Here is a 15,681-nt window from a genome sequence, read left to right on the forward strand (position 1 = left end):
TCTAGTCTAGTAGGAGCAGGGTTAAAATGGAATACTAACAGTTATATTTTCAAACGGAAATTCGGATGCAATTTTAAATGATGACGGCGTCGGCCATAACACGAGCGCAGGGTCTTTGAGAGCGCCGGCATCGACGTATCTTTGGAGGTGTCGCATTAGAGGGCGCTCGGCGCCCCCTTAAAGACCCGGCGCCCGTGTGCGCCGCACACCCTGCACCATAGGTAAAGACGCCTCTGCTCACGCCAGCCGCAACGAAGTGACAATTAACAGACGCTTGTCGCTTCCTCGTCGGCGCTGGGACTTAATTGCCTAAAAAAGTTTTTTCCTAAAACTTGTTGAAGAATCCTCTCTTCAGCGACAAGAATTAAATGTATATCTCGAATAGTACGCGGCAGAAAGTAATGCATCGTCCTTTAGAAGGAGATAGCAGATTTGAATGGTATGAGTGACAGAGACAACGCTCTACAAAGCCGAAATGTCATTATAATGGCCGATGTACATTACTTTCTGCCGCGTACTGTACACCTATCCGACGGATAGGTACCTACTAGTAATCGCGTGTCAAACTAGCACACTCGTTCATAGCCCAGCCACAAAATTATCCCAATATTACACACTCGCAAACTCATTTCTCGCTAATCGTCGGTGGTAGGACAAGTGCCTTATTCGTAATCATTACTAGGCTTGTCAATTTAGTTCAGTTGCGGCGGATTCAATATTTATGAACCTTTAGGACCCATAAATTACATCAAATTCAAATGGACCAGATTACGCGGCACCCAAGCATTTGCAATAGCGGATAAATCTATCACTTGTCAATTTCTAAAGGGTGAGCCTTGGATCTTAACAATAATGTATCGCGTGATGCCGAATAAGGCTATTGAACGGTCGAACCGAGGCTTTGCAACAGCCTTCGGACATTCAGTTTGAAAATTAATAGTCATACATTTAATAAGGCCTTAAGGTAAATCTTGCGCAATACTTTGAAGCGAAACTTTTTTAAGATGGGGACCTATAGCAACAAGTGCGAGTCAGGCTCGCGCACCAAGGGTTCCGTACTACAGTCGTATTTTTTCGACATTTTGCACGATAATTCAAAAACTATGATGCATAAAAATAAATAAAAATCTGTTTTAGAATGCACAAGTAGAGCCCTTTCATATGACAAGCCACATGCCTACTTGATATAGTTACCTTACTTCGAAAATTGAAAATACTAATTGTTAGTTCATGACCACAATTAATTTATTTTTGTGTGATGTAATCCTAAATTCACGGTTTTCAGATTGTTCCTTTAATGTCTGCTATAAGACCTACCTACCTGCCAAATTTCATGATTCTATAGGTCAACGGGAAGTACCCTGTAGGTTTCTTGACAGATAGACAGACAACAAAGTGATCCTTTAAGGGTTCTGTTTTTCATTTTGAGGTACGGAACCCTATAAAGTGATACTGCAAACGAATAAATTTTGTGATGAAACGTCCATGTGAGTGAGCGGAACAGAATACAGCTTCGCTTCTGTCGGGGTTTCGAACGTATAAAATCACGGTTTTTCTACTTATAATTAATTGACTAGCTGGTATTTTGGACTACAATCTTCATACATAATATTCAAAATACCTACCTTGACTACAGTTAATACAATTTCAACTAATATTTATCAATTCTAAATAATATCTGTCCCGGCTTTACTCACGTGTGTAGTTTTTTTTTTTCCGTGGGGAAATCCTCATGGATGCCACCGCACCCGGGGAGGTGCGGAGGTTATGTCGGACTCTTACCGACTAAAACCCCACGATGTTCCACGCATCGCCTGGTGGCTGGGCTACGGGGCCAAACACGTTCGCGCAACCCAGCCAGCGGCGCCTGCTGAGGACCCACCTCAGGGGACCAATGAAGTCCCTACACACCGTCTGAGGCGCACCAGGAACACAAAGGTGCGCCTTCCGACTCGAGGACTGGTTTCTTTACGAACGATAGACTACACGGTAACCCTGAACTAACACATTGACTTCATTTTATCCCAGAAAACTCAAAAATTCCAGAAAAATAAAAAGAAGCCTATGTCACTCTCCAAGTCTTTAACTATACCTACCCATTCTCCGTCGCGACGTCATTGAAGTACAAACAAACAACCACACTTTTGGATTTATAATATGGGTAGATCTATATTCTATACCCATGCAAGAAATCACGTTAATCTGTAGCTCCGTTGCGACGTCAATGAAGTACAAACCTACAAACCAATAAACCAACAAACACACTTTCGGATTTATAATATGGGTAGTGATTAGAATGGATTAGTATGGAAGGAATGGGATCTATCGATATTTTATTTTTAAGGCTTGTTATTGCTAAGAGTAGGTTTAGCAATCGTTTGTATGAATCGTGTACCTATGACCGGTCATCAATCATCGAATTCTATAACACGTTTCCACCCGCCGACATTTAATAGACTATTGTGTGCCATTCATTGTAGATATATTGAAAACTAAATGTTTGCCATTATGTTGATGTAGTGTTTATTATTGGGAAATGAATAATCTAAACATCGTCGACTTGTGGACACTTATAACAAAAACTTCGACGAAGTAGACATTTTTGCCCTGTCTGAAGGTAGATATAAAAAGGCTATTATTGATGTTCTGAAAAAAGAAACAATAAACGATTAAAAATTTTTCAATTCACTTATGTAGAACAGTGTTATGATTATGTATTTTTGTATTGAATGTCTCCCTTATTTTGTAAATAAGACTTTTTTTTTTTTTTATTAGCGCGATTAGTTGTTTAAATTTTTATGTATAGTTTAGTCGTTTGCTTGTATTTTTATATTATTATATATATGTATGTATTGTATATGTTTGTTAATGTTGTGTCGCCCTAGTTGTTTGTAGTAAGCTGTGGATAGTGTAGTGGATTACATATTTATCAATTTTGTTAGATTTAAGTCGTACCTAGTTTTAACTTTTAATATGCAATTGTTTACTGTCCCAAATAAAAAAAAAAAAAAAAAAAAAAAAAAAAACATAGGTAACTATATTTGAGAATTGGGCCACAGTTTTACGATCTGATTCGGTTTAAAGACATTTATTTTTCTCAATAAAGAACACAATAGTTCACTTAAATATCGAGAATTACAACTGTTTACATTAATCACAATGGTAGGTATTTAAGTGTCACAATCTTTTACTTAATATCTAACATTAATGTTAAAAATACATAATTATGTAGGTAGGTAGTAAAAAAAATTGTAGGACAGTAGAACACTTATACGGTTGACAATACTAGTTTGTAGGGAAGAGGTCACATTAACATATTCATTTAGTTTTTTTGTTTTTGTAAATGTTCGATCAGTTGTTTTTTCCGAGCCTCAATTCTCAAATGATAGTTTTGAATTTAACTAGTAGTGCCTAAATATGAAAAAGTCCAAGTCACATTCGGACAAACGGACAGGCTTACATTAAAATGTCATTTTTCCGTACCCAAAGGGTAAAACAGGACCCTATTACTAAGACTCAGCTGTCCGTCCGTCTGTCTGTCACCAGGCTGTATATCATAAGCCGTGATAGTTAGACAGTTGAAATTTTTACAGATGATGTATTTCTGTTGCCGCTATAACAACAAATACTAAAAAAATAGAATAAAAAAATATTAAAGGGGGCTCCCATACAACAAACTTGATTTTTACAATGGCACGGAACCCTTCGTGCGCGAGTCCGACTCGCACTTGGCCGGTTTTTACTTATTTTTATTTAACTGAAATCCAATTTCAATAAGTAAATGATTTATTTGACTTTGACTTTGAAAAGTCTCAATACAGGCCTTTGACCTAATAAAAAGAGCAGGTATCGACTATAGAACTATCTAGGGTACCTATACTCTCTACTTTGAGAGAATTCAGTACCAGCGAACCTTAAAACGGTTCAAAATAAATTAATATCAAAAGTTGATTCACTATTGGGTACTAATTTGATTTGATATCAAAAGTTAATTTGCCTACTGAACTGGCCTAACCCGGAACCTTTTGCGGGAAGCAAATATTCACACCACTACGTCAGAGATGTTGTCAAATAATGTTGCGATAATTATGATAAAAACACATCATTATAACATTATTATCATACAATCATTTGGCCTCGTAGATCGTCACAGTCAGTTGGCTCAGTTAAACGTGATCCCATGTTAACTGTTGAACTGAACGTGGGTAACGTTTAGCTTGTCATATCGAGGTCAAGGAACACGAGAACAAACTAGGCATTATGTACAACTAGGAGATGACTTCGTCCGTATGAGTTTCGGTTTTTAAAAATCCCGTGGGAACTCTGTGATTTTCCGGGATAAAACGTAGCCTATGTCCTTTCCCGGGATGCAAGCTATCTCTGTACCAAATTTCGTCAAAATCAGTTAAACTAATGGGTCGTGATAAGCTAGCAGACAGACAGACGCACTTTGGCATTTATAATTACATTATTAGATGTTAAACTTTGAAACCACACATTTTTAGTAAACTTAGAAAACTTCAGATACCGATAGCTATACACAAGAATATATCCACGAGATCCAAACTACGTATGTATGGAAAGCGCGGGGATGCTGCCCAGCGCTTTCCATACAGACGTAGTTAGATAGGGAAGCTTCTCTTAAATGTGAGAGTAAATCTGTTTATCTAACATTCCGTTTCAATGAACCCCAATATTGGATGCATTTGGAGTTCGCAGCGTATTTTAATCTTATCAATTTGATTACAATTCACACGGGTCAGCTACTCTAATGAAATGTTATGACATCGGGTGTGTAATTTGACGAAGGTTTAATACGCAACAGGTCGAGATATCAACCGGGAAGGGAACGCCCCGCACACCCGCACAGCCTCCGCGCTAACCCAGTGCCAGCTAGCGCGGGTAACGTGCGGGCGTCCCCCTGCCTCATACCCCGATTGCCATCTCAACCTGTCGCGGACTATAAGTACATCGTAGCCGGTAGCCGTCCAAAATCTCATGCATAAATTAATGTCGGGCAAAATATACACAGCATTTTACCTCACAAAGTAATGTGCGTACAGCGTATAATGAGTATCATCGCCGTCTATATATTACCTATGTATTTTTCCGTAAAATACCTACTTCTTAGGTAATTAACAATTTTCGCCCAAATTAAAATGTCAACTCTTCTCCAAACCGTTGAGAAATAATATTATTTATTAATTACTAGCTGCCCTGGCGAACTTCGTTCCGTCTAACAGTCGATTCAATTTTTTTAAATTTTTCTCTCCGTAAGAACCATCTTCGTACTTCAAGGAATATTATAAAAAAAGAATTAGCGAAATCGGTTCAGCGGTTCTCGTGATTTGCGATGAGCAACACATTTAGTGATTCATTTTTGTAGATTGTGTGAAGATGTATTAGGTACTAGATAATGCCAGCGACTTCATCTGCGTTTCGGTTTTTAAAAAATCCCGTGGGAACTCCTTGATTTTCCGGGATAAATAGTAGCTTATTCGTCACTGGGATGCAAGTTATCTCTGTCCTAAGTAGATGATCCCTGCGACTTCTTCAGTGTGTTTAGGTTTTTAAAATCCCGTGGGTAGGTACACTGGGTACTTGATTTGCCGGGAGAAAAAACCTAGCCTATGTGGAAGGAACTAGAAACTAGTTACTTCGCAAACCTTATTCAACATACATACAGGATGTAACCAGAACGCTAGCAAAAACTTAGCGTTATTGTTATACTACCTAAACACAATTCATTGCCTCATTTTGTTGTTTTAGTGATTTAGTATCTTTCAAACCTGCAATGTGTAGCGCGCAAAACTCGGGTCAATGCCCCGCCTACGACGCAGCATTGACTCCGAGTGGCCTACTTACGCAACGTTTGCAATATATTGTAAACTTTTACAAAATATAGGATTTTTTGTGTTTTTTTTTGTGTGTATACACAATCAATCAATTGTGTAATCATTAGTACTATCACCTGTCTTCGTTTTTGCTTGCGTTCTGGTCACACCCTGTAAAGCTATCGGTTGAAAACTTAACTATACCTACCCTTCAGTACCTACTCTTTGAGTTGAGCGCATTCAAACACGAAAAAGGCTCATGGAACTTTCTTAAGCCTCATTCATTCAGTAATTAGTCCAGTATGTACTATCTACTGAAGTAGCCCTCAGGAGCAATTCAGCCGTGTAATTTATTTGATGGCACTATCAGTTAAAACTGAACGAATAGCCGTTAAAACTTGAAGTTGGGAGTCCAATTTATTGGAGTGCCTTGCTTTTCTGATAATGGCTCTATTGAACAAATGTTTTAGTTGAGTTGTAAAATTACCAACTTTCAAATAACTTCAGGATTTAGTAGTTTTAGGACGGTTTGTTATCTTATCTATTTCAAATATACTAGCCTTGGAAGCTTCTTTTCTAGCTTTTTCCATAATATTTTCTTAATACACTTGTTATAGGTACATTACCTAATGACAAGACAATTAATTAATGTAGAAGTAAAGGGGTTGTTGAAGTGTGGCGGCAGGTACTATTTTTGTTCCTGAAAGCCATTAGATCGACCTTAGTTAGTTCTTTAGTCTAAGCCCCTACCTTGCTCGAAGTTCCTGAAATAATATAACGTTCACGCGATTTATTCTACTAGTGGTGCCACCTATTTATTATCTGTTTACGAAAACTTATAATTTCATTCCATAGTGTTATATTTTTTTTCATACCCACTTTTTGTTCTTTTCGTTTGTTTATTTATTTGCCTCCCTCCCCCTATAGAGCTCCAGTACGGCGCGCTGCTGGACGGGTGCGGCGGGGAGCTGCCTTCGCTCAGTGCGTGCGCGCCCCTCCCGCCGCACCTCGACAAGGCGACGCGCAGGCAACAGAAAGATGCGCGGGCGCAACAAGACAAAATCGCACAAGTTAACATTCATTTGCAGGGTATTTTTTTATTTCTTATGTTTATTGAGTTACTTTGATTTACTTAAACTACCTATTAATTTGATTTACTACAATACCTAAACCTCACTAAGTTACTTGATTTTTTATTTTATTTAAAAGTACTTATTTAAAACACTACGTCACTATAGATATACAACGAAATTTTGGAACGGACTGTATCTAAAAAAAATTGCAGATAAGTACCTACTACCTAATACTGCGGCAAATTAAATTAAAAGTAAATATTTTTGTTCCAGCACTGTTCGCGGCAGTTGAACATGGGTACATCGACAAGGCAAGGAACATCTTGGACTCGACCGATGTCGACGTCAACAGGTAGGATATCTTATATTATAACACCACTGTAAACCATTGATCACAGTCGAATGGTATACTGGTTTAGCTGAATAAGTATACCCACCCTAAAAGTAAAACTATTTCAACGGCTAACACATCGGGAAAAATCGACTCACATTCATATTTTAATTCCTTTGCATACGATTGGAATGTAAGACGAATAGATTACCTGCAAGAATATGTTGTACAACGTGCTGTAAAACACCGTATTACAAACAATTTATACAAAATTATAATATAAGTCTTCAAAATAGAGTAATTTCAAATGTCATCAATGTGGCAAAGATGGCCACACTATTGCTAGTTGTCGAGTAGGTAATAAGTATACCCAGTCTTGTTTTCTCTTCTTTTATTTTTATTGAATCTGTCTATTGACTATTGTTGTTGTTTATTTTCCATTAAACATTATTTTTTTCCATTCCAGCCTCAACCCTGACGGTTTGTCACCTTTGGACGTCGCGGTGCTGGCATCGAATCGACAACTCGCCAGAATGCTTATGGAGTTTGGGGCGAAGGAAGGGACACAGTGTAAGTTATTTTAATCTTAAAGAAAATTAGTGTGTTTTGTGATGCCAAACCCAGCTTTGCAAAATTTGTAGATGCTTTGTATAAATTCTATATACATATGTAGCAAGATCTAGAGTCTCATAATTGCCATCCTCTCAACCCATCGCTTGTCCATTATTGAATACAGCAGCGGGGCGATTGTCTAAAACCTGCATCAATCATTATTACAATCTCAATTGTTCTGATTGGCTGAATTTGTGCGATTCTTGTTGCAACAATGAGCAACAATGCATTGTGGCCAATAGTGAGCGAGCATTAACCAATCAGAGATGATTGCGATCGTGACATTGTAGCTGTGAAACAACCGCGGTAGGGCTGCTGTAGAATGACCGCTACAATGTCACGATCGCAACCACCTCTGATTGGTTGACGCTCGTTCACTATTGGCTACAATTCATTGTTGCAACAAGAATACCATAAATTCAGCCAATCACAACAATTGCCATTGTAATAATGATTGATGCAGGTTTTACGGAATCGACCTGCTGATTTCCTCTCAGAAGATTTAGTTCATGCACCACGCTGACAAAGTTCAGATTGTCAAACTTTACACAACTTTGAGAAGATTGGAGATGTCTCTCAACAAGTTCAAAGTTTTCATAAAACGTAAACTAATTGAAAAATCCTATTACAATGTAAAGGATTATTTAAATGATAAGCAAGCTTGGGAGTGAGTTGCTTAACGGCTTTGTGATGGTTCTAATAAGTTTCAATAATTTTGTAAAGTGGTGATAATAAACAGAATACCCGGCTGAGTTTGTTGTGGGCTCTTCTCAGTCCTGGGCGCGTTTGGAACCCTCTTAGCTTTAATTTTAAGTTTGCGTAATAATTATCACCACTGTATCTTACAAATCCAACATCTGGCCATCAAAAGAGTAATTCATTACCTATTTTGAATAAATCATTTGACTTTGACTTTGATTATGGAGAACTCTCATGCAGATTTATTCACTGTTAAAGCAAGAATTCCATGGGGATTCAAACAAAGAAGTACTTAATTCGCAAGTCGGTTGAAGAATTTCTTAATGCCCCGTCACGAAGTTGCTGGCATCAGAAAGTAATAAACCTACAATTCTTTTATTTATTTGCATAAGGCTATAATAATTTACTAGAATAGGTTCTACTTGCCTTTTATGTATCGGACCTTTTGTCCACTTTTATAAAATTAGAAAATTATCTCATATTTATATTACTCGTAAACTAACAACGCGGAACACAAATCCGGATTGTCCGAATTTTTTTTATTTTTTTTATTTTTTATTCAGACACAAGTTAGCCCTTGACTGCAATCTTACCTGGTGGTAAGTGATGATGCAGTCTAAGATGATAGCGGGCTAACCTGGAAGGGGTATGTTTTTATTAAACCCATACCCCTTTGGTTTCTACACGGCATCGTACCGGAACGCTAAATCGCTTGGTGGCACGGCTTTGCCGGTAGGGTGGTAACTAGCCACGGCCGAAGCCTCCCACCAGACCAGACCAGAAATTTAGAAATTATAAAATTCCAAACCCCTGCCAGGAATCGAACCCGGGACCTCCCACTATTAAGCTACCGGAAAAAGCTAAAAGTATCTTATGGCTAATGGACTAAGAGCCAGCGAGTGTCAGACCTTCGTTATTTTATAAAAGCTGGAAGTTACTCTGCGTCTTGTCCCCAACACGGAGGAACAATTCGCGACTATAAAGTTTGTAATTTTGGATCTTGGACTGACAATTTATTAAATTTTAAGGGCGTCTGGCAAGGGCTTGCAATGACACTAAGTGTCTGGCAATACATGACGTGATTTCTAATACTATTCCGAAGAAAATATTAAAAACTTAGCCTAAATATACTTGACGTAATATTTTTTACACCTTTATTACCTGTTTTTATCTCTCAAAGCCACCATGATCCAAACTTCATAGTCGCGGATCGTTCCTCACTGTGTTGGGGACAATACGCAGAGAAACTTTCAGCTTTTATAAAATAACGAAGGTCTGGCATGTGCTGGATCTTACTCTAAAAGGATACTTGATATTTGAACATTAAGAAGCGTGACTAATTCGCAATCAGAAATTCAAAAATGTAACAACTATAAATAAAATCTAAACTTTTTTAACAAATTGAATTGCAACATGAAGTACCTACCTAACGGTAAAAGTAGGTGCCGTTGTCAAAGCAAAAAGATACCTTTGAAATGATTGAGTAGGAAAATTCTAGATACAGCTCTTTGCCGGGTACTAAGAGCTTGGATAATATAATTGAATAGGTACTTGGAAATTGGAATCAGAATAGATTTGTCAGTGCTAAGTGCCGACGAATGTTCGATATCAACTCAAATCAAATTCCAGGACCATAATTACATCTAGTATTAGAGTGAAAACCACCTTGATACACTTTAGAAGCCTTTTATTCACTGTTCACATAGTAATTATTATTTACATCAACACAAGAGCCAACACCTCTTTCTCCGCGCCATTATAGAGTGACGTTTTTCATAGATTCGCTACTCGCAGAGCACGCCACAAATAATACAATCACCAAGTTTTTATCCGTCTAACACTAGCCTGTCCAAAAGGTGGTAAATCATCATCATCAACCGATAGACATCCAGTGGTGGACATAGGTCTCTTGGAGGGATTTTCACACACCACACACATATTTAGACCAAGATCTTGCTTGCCAATACCCTCCTTCTTCCTATCTTGGAGTACGCCGATGCCTGCTACCTAGATTTAAATGAAGACCTACTAAATAAACTGGAGCGACTGCAAAACTTGTGCATTCGGTTCATTTTTGGCTTAAGGAAATACGACCATATCTCTGAATATCGTAAAAAACTGAACTGGCTCCCTATTAGGCATCGACGTAATCTACATGTTCTTTCCATCCTATTTGCCACACTTTTCCATCCCTGGTCACCACCCTACCTTAAAGATCAGTTTAAATTCTTTAGCTCCTTCGAACGTAATCGCGGCCTGCGTTCCTGTTACGACTTTAAGCTTAAAGCGACCAAATGTAATACGCATAGCTACGCGGAATCATTCACTGTAAAAGCAGCTTCGCTGTGGAATGCACTTCCGGTCGAAATAAGACGCTCCAAATCGCTGGCGATCTTTAAAAACCGTGTTAAGAAACACTATCTGTCACTGTAGATTTTCTGCGATAAGAATATGTACAGTTAGCTATGTATTATTGTTTAATTACATTACATTGATTTTATATATTATTTATATATATGTATATATTATATTATATTATACTATATAACATTATATTGTATAGTATGTACCTATTAGAGTGTATGTTTATGTATGCCTATATATCTATTTATATATATATATATATATATATATATATATAATAACTACATTGCGACTCCCCGTCTTACAGTTCTATAAGATCTTAAGTATGGGTTGCCTGGAAGAGATCACTTTAGTGATAAGGTCGCCCTTTGTTTTTTTAAGTGTATCCTGTATTCTTACTCTCTGTAATTTTAGTAACAATAAAGTTGTTTTAAATTAAATTAAATATTTAGGGTTCCGTACCTCAAAAGGAAAAACGGAACCCTTATAGGATCACTTTGTTGTCTGTCCGTCTGTCTGTCAAGAAACCTACAGGGTACTTCCCGTTGACCTAGAATTATGAAATTTGGCAGGTAGGTGGGGCTTTTAGCTGGCTTTAGGGGAAAAATCTGAAAACCGTGGATTTGTAGTCACGTCACACAAAAAAAAATTAAATTGTGGTCATAAACTAATAATTAGTATTTTCAATTTTCGAGGTAAGATAACTAAGTATATCAAGTGGGGTATCATAATATGAAAGAGCTTCACTTGTGCATTCTAATTTATTTATTTTTAGGTAGGTATAATAGTTTTTGAATTATCCTGTAAAATGTCGAAAAAATACGTCTGTAGTACGGAACCCTCATTGCGCGAGCCTGACTCGCACTTGGTCGGTTTTTTTTTCATACACTCGCTTATCTGGATTCCAATTATTCGAATAAACACTTAAACAGACAGAGAGATAATCCGCCCGTAATCCCACAGCGGTATTCTTTGACAGGCTTCATACAAAAATTCCCGGTCCTCCTTCGACCCGGCTTTTAGGATCTTATTCGACCCGGATTATCGGTTTTCTGTTGTACTATTAATTTACGCTCTCATTAGTCGGTAGGAACCAGTGGCGTGCAGCTCATAGAGGCATAAACGCACTGCTTACCCTCATTGTAATAAATCAATGCTTATTTTTCATTTTAACCTGCCGTAAAATAAGTTCATACCTAAATGCATACCCTGACTTGAACAGGTTGAACTCCTGTGCACGCCACTGGTAGGAACCTAAGGATGAGATCTATAGAGCGCACTCTGACTTAGCTTAGACTTAAGACAGAGCTATATCTCTCACATAAATCTGTCTCGTTTTAACTCAATCTAAGTCTGAGCGAAGTCAATGTGTGCTCTTTAGATCTCAACCTATAGGCCCTAAGAGCTAGCGCGCACCACGGTACGGTGAGTTGCGGTGCGTTTTAAAATCCGCAAATTTTAATTTTAATCTTATCAAAATCCGGTTCGGCAGTGCGCGAACTTCTATGTAAGTAGTTGTATAGTTCATAGATTTTACGGGGAAAGAATGCATGCCATAAATGACTTTATCGTCGTTATATCATCATCTCAACCTCTCTCCAGCCTGCAACTAAGAACGGGTCTCAGAATACAAAGTAGGGTTTAGACCATAGTCTACAAAGCTGGCCAACGTGCGGATCGGCAGACTTTACATGCCTTTGAGAGCATTTTGGAAAACTCTCAGATATTATGCAGGTTTCCTCCCGATGTTTTCCTTCATCGATAAAGGAAGTGATATTGAAAACAATTTCACCCAAAGATAATCTCTAGATTCTAACATTTCAATCATAACAAATCACGATTGACCACAGTGAAACTGGGTCGATCAATCTTCTGATATAAATATTATCTATCGGGTTCATTATCGAAGGCGTGACTCGTCTTAATTTCAGTTACGTGATCCGATAGTTATCTAAAATCAATATCTATTCCCGTATAGATGTAATAGAATATCATAGTATCTGAATGTGATATAGCTATACCCATAGCACAGAGTAAGGATAGTATGTATAGTACACGGCAGAAAGTAATGTACATCGACCTTTAGAAGGATATAGCAGATTTGTAGAGCACTGTCTCTGTCAAAACATCATATATAGGTATGAGTGACAGTGACAACGCTCTACAAAGCCGAAATGTCATTCTAAAAGCCGATGTACATTACTTTCGGCCGCGTACTTTACATCGGCCTTCAGTCACTACACCTCATACCCCGATTGCCATCTCGACCTGTCGCGTATATTACATTACATCCAATTACATCCAATATATAATTGGATGTAATGGACAGTATCCACGAATGGCTTTCAAGGGCATCATTCATGACTAGACAAAGAATTATATTTATTTGGTGAATAAAGGATAAAGTCCTTTCAGGTAAAATTTACGTAGGGTGATTGAATTTTTTTTTAATGATTCATTTTAACAGCAAGATTAAACAAAACCCTTGTCATCATACGTTTGGAAAACGATCATTGTTTATCACTATTATCATAGGCTTTCCCCAAATCTTATTTTCAATCTTAAAGATATCTATTGATCTTATCTTAGAGATCAAACATATTGAGATTTAAGGCTGAATCAAACGAAATGACGATAATAATTTTGCAATGGTATTTACCAAGAGTGCGGCGTGATCATGACTAAAATGAAGACGTTTGGTGACCAATTTTATTTTTCTTTTTTAGTCAAAACACCGGAATCTTTAGGCTCACATCTAAGACGGCTGACGCGGGAAGCAGAGTCACGGTTGCACGAAGTCACTGGATACATCCCTGAAAGGGCTTGTCGGGAAGATGTTTGCAGGTACGTTTTCAATTATTCTTAAGCGCTTGTCAGGCTGGATCGTGGTCTTGGTTGTGGCTCGCTTAAAACCCGTCTCCACTCCTCCTGGCCGTTGTCTTCCTCGTATTGTTAGTTACACCTTTGAAAGGTCAACTCCAACAGGCTGGCTGCGAGTTCGCCCGGGCAGTCAGTCCTACATTGACCATAGCCGCAACAGGGCTATTTTCCCGTGAAATTGGCGGTTGCCAAAACTAATTTCAAAGCCAGTATATATATTATAATTATATCACATTCCAATAATTTTCTGAGCAAATTTTTACCAAAAAAATTATGTGGATGGGCCTTTGGAAACCTAGAAGAAATAGAGAGAAATCTTTAAAAAGCTGTAAGTTCAAGAGGAGCAAATTATATCTGGAAAATATATGGTGGATCTTGCTGTACAAAAAATCTCATATAAGTCCCGCAAATCGCTATTGCGCTGGAACCATGTCTAATTTACATCGAAATGACGTCATTTGACGTATATTTAAGTAAAAATATACTATCAGCTCGAAACTTCAGTCTAGTGATGACGTCACTAAAATGGCGGCCATACGCATTAGAAATTTTCGGGACTTAAAACAGATAGCATTTTTGCATATTTTTAGATCAGCGGCTGGTGGTCAGGCCGGTACTATGGGGTGTGCTGGAGGTACGGGTTCAGAGAAAGACAAACAGACACAGCATTGGGAAAGAAGAGCCCGAACACTTAAGTGAGTTGGCAATAAGTATTAAAAAAATACATAGTGCTATGGCACAATTATGTCTTATCATGACTTAGTCCATCGACACATTAATTTCCTATCGACAAATGGATAAGAATATCTATGGAATATTTAGGTATACATGAAAATATATTTTCCTTTGTGAAAATGCTTCCTGTGTGAAAATGTGTCCTTGCTTCCTCGTTTCTCATTCAATTCGCTAGGATACAGGATGCCCTTCCGACTTCAGTTTTCCCCTCCACTTTTAATGTTATAGGTACCTTCGAGAGTAAATAGGCATCTTCTATGTAAATGCGCTCCACCCTAGGCTGCATCATCATTTGCCAACAGGTTTGATTGCAGCCAAGCGATAGTCCGTAAATTAAAAAAAAAAAATGCCATGCATTCCGGCTTTCAGGTACTACTTAATAGTTTTTTTTTTTAAAGAATATTAGCTATGATAAATGACTAATATTCCCCTTTCCTCTCCAATTAAGCGTCAGGCTTGTGCTAGGAGTAGGTACGACAATAGTGCAACGGGCGGGGTTTGAACCGTCTACCTTTCGGTTTTCAGTCCTATACCGGTTGAGCTATTGAGGAGTTTGTTGCTTATTTCAATACTTTGATGATATCTAATCTAGTTCTTCCTTGGTGATTTCCTATATTATCTACTTTATTAAATTAAAACTCTCGTTAAATGATCATTTTTTTCATCATTTTCAGACGCCTAGTCCAAGGTTGGCAGCAAGCCCGAGTGCCAACCATATTATCATCACCAGACCTTGAAGTATGTGGTGCGCACTCCGTAACAGTCCGGTTGAAGGACCCACGCACCACACAGCCAGCTTTACGAGACCCGCCTATCGTTACTAAGTATAAAGGTTAGAGGGTCCTGCTTATTTGGATAACAATAACGAAATTAGGAGTAGCCTAATAGGGTCTTATTAGGACCGTGTAATCACATTTAATTGATTGCTCTGGTTAAACAATCGAGATCCAAGGGTCACGTTGATGCTAATTGAATTTGTTTTATTTCCTTTCCTTATTTCGAGAAGCTTTTGCCTTTCGTCTCGTGTTTTAACAGAATTGTCTTTCCGTTCTTCATATATAACTAGGACAATACAAAATTTGCATAACATCACCAACACTGACTGACTGACTGATCTATCAACGCACAGCTCAAACTACTGGACGGATCAGAC

The 15,681-nt window shown here is 38.0% G+C and overlaps 1 protein-coding gene across 7 annotated transcripts in view; it reads left to right on the forward strand.

The window, feature by feature from the left end:
- The window catches only part of wake (wide awake), a 206,339-nt gene that overhangs the window by 178,171 nt on the left and 12,487 nt on the right, over nucleotides 1–15,681 (forward strand). For 5 of the 7 annotated variants that reach the window (XM_069502511.1, XM_069502516.1, XM_069502513.1 and 2 more), the window contains 6 exons: nucleotides 6,762–6,923; nucleotides 7,181–7,259; nucleotides 7,705–7,808; nucleotides 13,640–13,757; nucleotides 14,384–14,488; nucleotides 15,203–15,360. In XM_069502511.1, coding sequence (XP_069358612.1) covers nucleotides 6,762–6,923; nucleotides 7,181–7,259; nucleotides 7,705–7,808; nucleotides 13,640–13,757; nucleotides 14,384–14,488; nucleotides 15,203–15,360 — 726 coding nt within the window. The remainder of the gene's footprint in view (nucleotides 1–6,761; nucleotides 6,924–7,180; nucleotides 7,260–7,704; nucleotides 7,809–13,639; nucleotides 13,758–14,383; nucleotides 14,489–15,202; nucleotides 15,361–15,681) is intronic. The other 2 variants (XM_069502514.1, XM_069502515.1) reach the window with 1 other exon arrangement.

Source organism: Maniola hyperantus, chromosome 13 (genome assembly GCF_902806685.2).
Source record: "Maniola hyperantus chromosome 13, iAphHyp1.2, whole genome shotgun sequence".
NCBI lineage: Eukaryota > Metazoa > Arthropoda > Insecta > Lepidoptera > Nymphalidae > Maniola > Maniola hyperantus.